This window comes from Aspergillus costaricaensis, assembly GCF_003184835.1.
Source record: "Aspergillus costaricaensis CBS 115574 unplaced genomic scaffold BO79scaffold_74, whole genome shotgun sequence".
Classification (NCBI taxonomy): domain Eukaryota; kingdom Fungi; phylum Ascomycota; class Eurotiomycetes; order Eurotiales; family Aspergillaceae; genus Aspergillus; species Aspergillus costaricensis.
In genome coordinates this window covers 44,963-54,127 of record NW_020291874.1, presented here as the reverse complement: position 1 = coordinate 54,127, position 9,165 = coordinate 44,963, and the positions used below count along the sequence as shown (strand labels likewise).

The 9,165-nt window shown below is 53.2% G+C and overlaps 5 protein-coding genes across 5 annotated transcripts; 1 reads left to right on the top strand and 4 right to left on the bottom strand.

The window, feature by feature from the left end:
* BO79DRAFT_184190 (phytanoyl-CoA dioxygenase family protein) lies at nt 1-592 on the bottom strand (the record flags this gene model as incomplete). The annotated part of the gene is made up of 1 exon (XM_025680309.1): nt 1-592. A coding segment is annotated over one exon (592 nt), but the record flags the coding sequence as incomplete, so codon positions are not given.
* Nucleotides 593-1,230: 638 nt separating this feature from the next.
* On the bottom strand, nt 1,231-2,473 carry BO79DRAFT_212258 (uncharacterized protein). The gene is made up of 4 exons (XM_025683169.1): nt 2,205-2,473; nt 2,018-2,079; nt 1,662-1,952; nt 1,231-1,607 (listed from the first exon to the last, which is right to left on the bottom strand). The coding sequence occupies exons 1-4, from the start codon at nt 2,302-2,304 to the stop codon at nt 1,431-1,433; spliced, it is 630 nt and encodes a 209-aa protein (XP_025533698.1). The 5' UTR covers nt 2,305-2,473; the 3' UTR covers nt 1,231-1,430.
* A 1,301-nt stretch (nt 2,474-3,774) lies between these two features.
* On the bottom strand, nt 3,775-8,135 carry BO79DRAFT_78401 (U6 snRNP complex subunit PRP24). The gene is made up of 4 exons (XM_025689740.1): nt 5,331-8,135; nt 5,049-5,276; nt 4,638-4,994; nt 3,775-4,577 (listed from the first exon to the last, which is right to left on the bottom strand). The coding sequence occupies exons 1-4, from the start codon at nt 7,902-7,904 to the stop codon at nt 3,825-3,827; spliced, it is 3,912 nt and encodes a 1,303-aa protein (XP_025533697.1). The 5' UTR covers nt 7,905-8,135; the 3' UTR covers nt 3,775-3,824.
* On the top strand, nt 8,136-8,866 carry BO79DRAFT_280122 (uncharacterized protein). The gene has a single exon (XM_025688027.1). It carries the CDS (start codon nt 8,367-8,369, stop codon nt 8,529-8,531), a length of 165 nt encoding a protein of 54 aa, XP_025533695.1. The 5' UTR covers nt 8,136-8,366; the 3' UTR covers nt 8,532-8,866.
* Nucleotides 8,576-8,866, bottom strand: BO79DRAFT_233857 (uncharacterized protein; the record flags this gene model as incomplete). Its single annotated transcript, XM_025684312.1, has 2 exons — nt 8,576-8,722; nt 8,771-8,866. The coding sequence occupies 2 exons, from the start codon at nt 8,864-8,866 to the stop codon at nt 8,576-8,578; spliced, it is 243 nt and encodes an 80-aa protein (XP_025533696.1).
* Nucleotides 8,867-9,165: the final 299 nt, after the last annotated feature.

The following is a 9,165-nucleotide window of genomic DNA, read 5'->3' as shown; positions in this document are numbered from 1 at the left end:
CCCCCCGCCGATGACTCCCCCTCACCATCCCCAAACTCGCATTCCCCTTCCCCGCATCCTGCAACGCAATCCACCACCCAACCGCACTCGGCGGATCCGTGTACAGAAACTCGCTATCACGGTGCGGGGGCACCGCCCCTCCAATCCCGGGCTGCTTGCAAATCACCATGCTTTGCAGCACCCTTGGGTCTTTGAATCCCAGGGATCGGGCGATATCTGCGTTGCGTTGGGAAAGCGTAATGGATTTGAAGGGTTCGGAGAGCGTGTGCAGACTATGGCCGATTTTGTTCACGGCTAGGTGTTTCGGCTTGAGCAGGGTCGAGGTGGCTGGGTTGATGGCGGAGGGTTCGAAGAAGAAGCGGACTTTGTCTCCGCTTTCGAGGAAGTAGGTGTCGCCGACGTGTTTGTCTGTGGGTGAGGTGTCGCCGGTGGTGAATTGGGTGAGGGGGTGGGTGTCTAGTGGGAAGGTTGTCAGGAGGTGGTTGGTTTCGGTTAGGCAGGCGGAGATTTCGGCGGGGGTGAGGTAGTCTGGGATTATGAGGTAGCCGGTGGTGTTGAAGGTGGAGAGTTGGTCGGGGGTTAGGCCGGGCATGGTTGTGGTGGTTGTGGTGGTTGTTTGGTGGTGAGGTGAGTGTGTGAAATGTGAGGATGTTGGTTAGTTGGTTGGTGTGGGGGAAGGAAAATAGGTGGGGTCGGTGTCAAGTGGTGCATGGGCTATTTATATGCAGGGACTCGAGTTACTTATCGGCTTATCGGTGGGCGGGGGTTATCTCTGTTACTAGTTACTAGTTACTATCTATCTGGGTTGGGTCAGCTGATGATTGACTGTTGTTATGATTTAAGGTAATGTATGAAAATGGTACAGTAAGTGTGCGTAACAAGAGAAGTAATGTAGAGTAAAAGTGCCTACATCTCCATAACTATGGAGTATAAGGTTGATCACTACACAACCTCCTAATCACCACACTGATAATAGCCAAAGGCAACAGCAAACAGTTACACAAGCACATGTACACCACACCCATCAATCTAATATCTCGTACAACACAAGTTCTAGACCATCGATGCGGATAATTATATACCAGTAGGCCAGCGAGAAGCAATGCGGGCATATGTGATACTAAAGCATGCATAGCTACCTTGATGGCTCTGACTCTCTGCAACAGTATCTGAAACCAAAATAGAAGGTGGGTAGGTGACAGAAGGGAGAAGGCGATGAATGGAGACCTGTAATAGACATAGTATCATATTCTCTTAGTTATATCACGTTAACTATACCAGCTAACTACACCATTTTCAAATACCAATAACAATAACATCAGGCTGAAAAGCATACTGCAATCATCCACCAACGCCACTCATTACCAATCAAATCATATCCCTCATTATATTGTTGCATCCATCCTTTACTTCCATGAGCTCAAGCTCAATCAGTTGATCTGATCCGGGATCAACTCATAACCACCCTCCGACGGCAGCGTAGTACCCGCCAGGATCAACACCCCGGCGACAAACAGACTCACACACCAACTCACGGTGCAGAAGATCCACGACTCATCCAAGACCCATCCACTGGCAAACCGGTCTTCATTATCGACGAGATATGCCTAACCCTTGTTAGCATGCCACCAATCAAATCACATCATCACCGGGGAACTCACCACAAGCGACATGCTAGCAGCCTGCACCGCCGCCGACAGAATAATCAACAAACTGACAATCTTCCACCCCGACTCGCGCAGACGCTTCCCCCCAGACAAGACAATCAAATACGCGACCACGGTCATTCCCTCCAACACGATGGCAAACGACATCAGAAACCCGACGGAGCGCCACATGGAGCAGAAGTAGCGGTTGTCGCCGTGGCATTCATCATTCTGGGGGAAAGTCTCGCATTGACCGGTTACATGGGAGCAGCGACGGTGAAGGCCGTAGGTGTAACGCCATTGGGGCTGGATAGTGGTGATTCTTGTTAGTGGCTGGTCGGGCACAGTTGGAAAGGGACGGCAAAACCAACATCTTTATCCGTATAGGTGACCCATTTTGGAACGACGATAGAGGCCACGGTGAGACCAAAGGCTGTGTGGAGAGACTTGTTAGTTGTGTCGTGTGCGCGTACGCGAATTGCATCGATGGCAGGAGAGCTCGAGCTACTAGTTGCTAGCTCCATAGCCAGCGAATCGGACGAGCGCCACATGACTTACAGGCCAGAAATACAATCAACGAGGCGGTATAGACAATGGTTTTGGTGAGGAACCCGGTATAATTACGGTCTTCCCCTCGAGGCACCAGATGGAAATCCATCACGGCGGGGGAAGCGAGCGATCAGTAGCGATGATGACGACAACAAGCAGCAGAGCCCGTGCAGGCGAGTAGATTGGGGGGGCGGTGAAAGAGGAACCAAGGGGGGGGGGGAAGAAGGGAGAAAAAGAATGAATAAAGTGGATAACTATATAGAGGGGAAGAAATGAGAATCCCGACCGGGATAAAGAGAAGAAAGAAGAAGAAGAAGAAGAAAAGAACCAGGGGAATCAAGAGGAGAAGAGGAGAAAAAGAGGTGGTCTAAAAAGCCGGATTGAAGGCAGAAACAAGCAGGGCTGCTGGTCAGGTGGTGACAGTGACAGTTGCGCTCGGGAGCTTATCCCCGAAAGCATCAAATCAGTCCATTCAGTATTATCATCATCATCATCAAGTGAAAGAGAAAAAAACAGCTTCTATCTCGACCTCGAGGATATCCCCCTTCATAAGAAATACCTCAGCATCGTGAAAAGGACCGAGAAGAAGGAGAGGGGAAGGGAGAAATAGTAATGTATGACAAGACTGACCAGGTCATGTCCTCATGGTTCGCATGTTTGAATGAGGAAAGGGAGGGAGGATAATAGTTAGTGAGTGAGTGAACCCTCCATCTGGCATGATACTTCAGTCCATCACCATTCTCCACCGGTAATTCCCTCAGCCATCAGCGGGTCAACAGACGAATAAAACATTCCTACCACCGAGTGACCGTCGATCCTTTCGGTCAAAGCGCCCTCCTCCCATGGCGGGGATGGACTGCTTTGAACTGCTTTGAAGAGAGTGTCTACCAACCGGTTCCCGAACGTTGCACTGCAGCTGCTGCCCGGCTTCTTTGCTCTTTACTACTAGTTATGTTAGATAGGTATTAATCATGCCAACTTCGGAAGCAAGGGGCTCGGCCTTCCACCGGGGTCACCAGAGAGCTTGTTTACGGGAATTGAGTCTTCATCAGTGTTGCTGCGGGTCACATTGACCTATGGTTATCTCTCATTAGTTAGTTAACTATGAACTAGTAACTAGTAGCAAGTAACATCAACTGATCTCTCTCTCCTCCTAAGGAATTCCTGCAACTCCCCGACCGGTTGACTTGCTTGCTCCCTTCACAACCTGGTCGGTCCACGTGCTGCTCCCATCTGCCAGGATTCTCGGAATAGCCTTACTATAGGATAATTCCTATCGATCTATACTACATGGTATTCGGAAATACCTTACAGTACTAAAAGTTACCCACGTCTACAATGGTATCATTCACAAGGAAGCAATAACAATAAAGGGAATAATAATCTACATTCAACTTCAGCCGGCGGCAGGGTTAAGGCTATATGATAATACACAAAGCGGCAAATGCAAACCCATCAGCAAGAACTTCTCAACATCAGCACTGGCCGGTAGAAGGTCAAATTCACATCACGCCATGTCGAAATCTTAGCAAAGTTTAGCAAGAGTAGTCAGAGTAGTAGTAGTCGTCATTAGCAAGCGGAGAGGTAACGCCGGTTCCCGCCATGCCATCCTGTGCGCCGCGCTCTCCCTCAACCCGCTCGACTCCGCTGGATCATCGCTCGGAAGTCTTCATTGCTCTTTTTCGTGCTCTGCCCCTCGCTCGGGGCGGCGCTGTCGGTCGTCATCGTCGTCTTCGTGGTCGTCGTGGTCGTCGTCTGCCCGTTCGCCGTGCTCGTCGCCGTCGCCCGTTTCACTCCCAGCCCGCCGCGCTTGCCGCCGCGCGCGCCTGGCTGTGGCGGGCGCTTGATCGGCTTCGCGACGGGGAAGAGTCCACTGGGCTTATCTTTGGCCTTGCTGCTGCCACTGCTACCTTGGCTGGGTCCGTTGCTGCTCTTCTTCTCCGCCGATTGCTTCATCATCTCCGGTACCGTGCCAATGTGCAGTTTGCGCCCGGGGGTAATTTCCTGCCCTTCCAACTCCAGGGACGCTTTGCCGGCTTCATGTACGTCCGCAAACTCAACAATCGCTCCCTGGTGATCAGGCCGCAGTACAATCTTGATCAGCTTGCCATATGGCTCGACGAGTGCTCGGATCCGCGCATCATTCACCGTGTCCGGGACATTCATCAGGCCCAGCGTGCGTGCTTGCCGTTCACTGTTTGGCACCTCCTCGCTCGCCTCACGCCTGGCCCCGTTGACCTCGACCGATGGGGACCGGGTCCCAACGCGAGACAAAATGGTTGTCGCGCTTCGTTTGGCCCCTTGCGGGGTGGACAGCTTCACATGAAGCGGGCGCGAGCGGAACTGCTGCTCGTGCATCACTAACGACGCCTCGGCTTCCTCCTGCAAGATGCATTAGCTAAAAAAAGTCTCGCGCATTTGCGCATCCTCCGGAACACCTACCTTAGACGAGAAGACCACGTAGCAGAAGCCCTTGCTGCCGCCGTCCACCTTGCGCGGGATGCGCACCAGCTCCACAGTTCCAAACCGTAGAAATAGCTCCTCCACGTCCTGCTCACTGGCTTTCCAGTCGAGGTTTGACACATGAATCTCGCGTCCCTCGTACATGGGGCCCTGGCGGTCCTGCCGGCGAGTCGGGTCCGAGATCTTGGCAACCAGGTGCAGGCCATTGCCCACCGTCGCCCCGTCTAACTGCGTGGCGCTATAAGCCTCTCCGGCCGTCTTGAACTGCACGTAGCAGAACCGCCGGTGCGTGTTATACTTGAGGGACGGGAAGCGGATATCGATAATCTCGCCGTGCTACAGAGTCGGTTAGCCAACGTTTGGATCAGTGAAATACCGGGGGGAAGTCACCTCACGGAACAGGTCGCGAATGTATTGTTCATCAGCTGTCGCTGGGAAGTTGGTCACAAACACCGTAGAACCCGATCCAAACTGAACCTCAATCGTATGCTCATCAATGATCTTCTGATCACGCGTCTGCGCGACAACGGCCTCATCTTTGGAGTTGAACTCAATAATGGCTGTCTCGGACTTGCCGTCATCACTGGACAGCAATTTAGCACTATTTATCGTACCACACTATAACTCAGTTAGCTACTACAATCTCAACGCACTCAGTAAGGGGCAACTCACATGGCGGAAGAACTGCCGGACTTTGTGTTCGGTGATGCCATGGGGCAGATTCTTAACGACGATCGTGGCATTCTCACGATCACGACGAAGAGCGACCGGCTCGGCGGCCACGGGAGCCGATACTTCGGCCTCCTCTGCACGAGCTCTTTTGGCAGGGAGTCCGTTCAGGCCCGTCTCCTCCTCCCGTTTGCGCTTTTCCGCCTGCGGGGTGGCTTGTTCCACCACGGCAGCTTGTTCAGCCTGCCGCGCGGCCAGCTCCCTTGCGTCGCGCTCGCGGCGGGCAGTCACGGCTCTCATCGCTTTGCGCGTCTCCAAAATCGCCAGCTGCAGCTCATCCGAGTCCTCGTAGTCCTCGCAGTGCGCAATGTAGGTCTGCATGATCTTCTCGGGCCAATCTAGGTCGGTTCGCTTGATCGCCTGCTTCAGCACTGCAGTGGCGTAGCTGGGGTTCGGAGTGCGCCGGGCGGCATCAATCGTAGTCTCGTTTTGAACAAACTTACTCCAGGAGATCAGCTCCCACTCATAGTAAGTCAGCCAGAACTCGTAGCTATTGCCACGACGTCCCACGAGACCCTTGAAAGTCTCCCGCGCGCTGTCCCAACTGCCACTCTCGCTGAGATAACGAATATAGATGCGCTCCAACCGGAACAATGGGTCGCCCTGGTAGTTGCGGCCATATTTCTTCTCGCCCAGTTCCTGGACGCTTTCGATAGCAGACCGGATACCAACTTCTGCCACGTCAATGTCTTCATCGGTGGAATCGGACAGGAAAGCCCGTCGACGAAGGTAGCTACACCACGCTGTATGCACTTTGAGCACTTCCTCCATGCCGCCCGCGTCCAGCAGACCCGTACTGGTGGCCTTGTGCTTGATATCCGCGATCTTGGAAAACGACTGGCCTTCCCGCTCGGAACTGAGCAGGTACTGTGACCAGAGGCTGCCGGAGCAGGGGCAGTGCCGGGTCGCACGGTCGAGTGTGGAAATCGTCGTGGTATTCGTATTACCGTGCATGGATTCGTCGATCAGGAACATGATGAAATCTTCCCACATGTTCGCATCGGTCGGAAAGCGCAGCACGGCGCGCTGGTATACTGCATTAACTAGGTCGAAATTTGTGTGCCGCTTGCGACGGTTGCGATTGAGCTCCCATTCGAGATATTCGGTGAACACAACCCATTCCTGTCCCATGTCGCCCGCCTCGGCCGCGTTGCGCAACCGGATCTCGAAGTCTTCGCGGGCGGAGTACGTCTCCTTGCTTGCCGTAGAATATTTCCCGGCCATTTCTGCCATGATATTCTCGTAGTTTGCGTTGTAATACGTCGAGATGAACCCGGAAAATAACTGGAAGGTCTGATCCCAGGTGGCATGGGGAGTCGCGAGGCGGAGGTCGAAAAACCCTCTCACATGGTTGATCTTGTCCTGTGATGGGTTGCGAGAGAGATCTTGCACGAGCAAGTCAAGAAATCGATCCCAGACCAGATGGCTGTCGTGGATTCTCCACCGCGTAGATTCGGCACCTCGTTGCCACACGTCGAGGACGGACTGCCAAGAAAAGACTTCGCGACCGACCATGCGGTCTTCCTCGGTCCACTGGCTTTGACTGGCGTCGCCGTTGGCCGAGTTGTAGAGATACAGGAGCCACTCGCCGTAGATGCCCCACAGCTTGGTGCTACCGTATTCTTCCTCGATCGAACGCTGACAGAGCTCCATCACTGCGATGCGCTCTTCCACCGATTGTGCCAGCATGCTTTCATCCTGTATCCACTCCGCCCAGAGATCTTCACCCATGGCGAACAATTTGTCCATCTCCTCTCGAGCCGTCCGCATGTCTTTGAGCAGATCGTACTTCCGGGGGTCGCCATGGATATCGGGGTTATTCGGAGGGTAAACGTGGTTGACGAAGCCAGCGTGCAAAAGGCGAACGAAGCGAACATGCGCGTCGTAGGACTGAGGGTTTTCCTGAATCTGAGCGAACAGTTCCGTCGCCTGTCGCTGGGCGTTGGGGACCAAGGAGGTATCCATATAGCTTCGACGGGCGCTTTCGCGCGGACCATCCGACATTGCGATATCAAACGAGGAGCGCGGGGTAGGAGTGTTGTGAGAGATTGGGTTGACGTGGGGGTACATGGTGGAAGGGGACAGCTGGTGCTCGTACGCCTCGGTGCTGCGCAGGATAGGGGCATTGGATCGCGGCGGTTGATGATGCTGCATTGACGCCAGGTCGGCCAGGGTGTCCATGCCGGGGGTAGACGGTTGTCTTGGGGGAGGGAGGTCAGCCGCTGGGGGAGTACCATTCCCACCTCCCACGCTAGGACCGACCTTGGGACTTATGGCGGGCGGCGAAGGTTCAGGCAGGTGGGATGGGGCATAGACATGCTGCGCAAGCGGCGAGGAAGTCATGCCTTGCTTGGTCGAGCCGGGGCGACTCTTTCGCAAGGGCTTCGGATGAGGAGCAGAGGTCGGGGCAGAGGAAGAGGAATTATTGGGGACGGAGGAAGAACCCGCAGAGGGGGTTGAGCGCCCGGACTGTGAATTGGCATCCTGGGGCGAAAGGAGTGAATTGATGTCCATCATCAAGACTGGTGGCCGGACTGGCGGGGGAGGGAAGAAGGACCAGGGAACGGCAAATGCCAAAGCTGATGGATAGAGGAAAGAGTCAAAGCGCCAGCGAGACTGGTGCTGACGTAAGTAGCAGAGCCGAAGGGAAGTTTAAGGACCTCAGGCAGAGAATCAAAGGGTAAAAGGAAAGGATGTCAAGTAAATAAAGGCAAGAAAATAAGGAAAACCTAGATTAAAAGAACCACCGCAAGACGCCTCATCAACGAGTCCATTCCTGCACCGGTTCAACAGCCTGTCTTGTCCAGACCTTATGACCGGGCGAAGGTTAACTGTCCAGGATTTGGCCGTTCCTTGTCCTTGTCCTGGTCCTGAGAGGTGGAGGGGTGGCCGGAGTTTGACAGTAGAAATGATGGAGTGGAAAGGGAATTAGTCCCGAAGGAAAACAAAGACAATAAAAAGTCTGGAAGTGAGAAAAGTATGACAAGTGGAAAAGAGATTCTGAGAAGAAGAGAAGAAGAAGAAGGAAAAAGAAAAGAAAATCAGAAAAGGAAAAAAAAAGGTGTGGATCTAAGGAAAATAAAAAGAGAAAAAACTAAACAATTGACGAGATGTGGTGAATTATTGTTGTTGTTAGTTAGTTAGTTATTTCCTCTTTCGTTTCTCTTGATCTTGTTGTATGTTATTTTCTATTTTGCTGGTTTCCGGCCCTTTTGGTAGTTCTCTGCAGGTAGAAGAGAGCTTGACGAGTTGGGCGCTTGCGAAACGCTGCTAAAGTGAGGCGCGGACGGAGGGAGAACGAGAACGAGACACTTCTGCGTGGAGGGACCGACGGACTCTCAAGGCTTAAGGCTTAAGCTCTCCTGGTCCGAGCGATAGCGAACCTGGACGGGCTGGTCAGCGGAGAAGTTCTCGGCGGGAACGGATGGGGGGAAGGGAGGAGAAAATGGGTCGATGGGGGGGCAGGAAGGCTGAAGCATACAGGGCAAAAAGAAAAAAGGAAACGTGGGAACAAACACGCACGGGAAGTCCCTGGATGGCAGAGGATGGAAAAAAGAGGGAAGAAAAGGGAGGGAGGGAGGGAGGAGAACGGAAAAGACCAGAGTGAGGAAAGGAATATGTGAGGCCGATGAGAAGAGAGCAGTGGATCGACGCGGTGGAGATGGGAGTTGAGCTCGGCATGAGGAAAGCTGAGCAGACAGCAGAGAGGGTAATGGTTCAGATAATTAATATTAACTAGCTAACTAACAATCAATCAATCAATCACCAGAAAGACAAC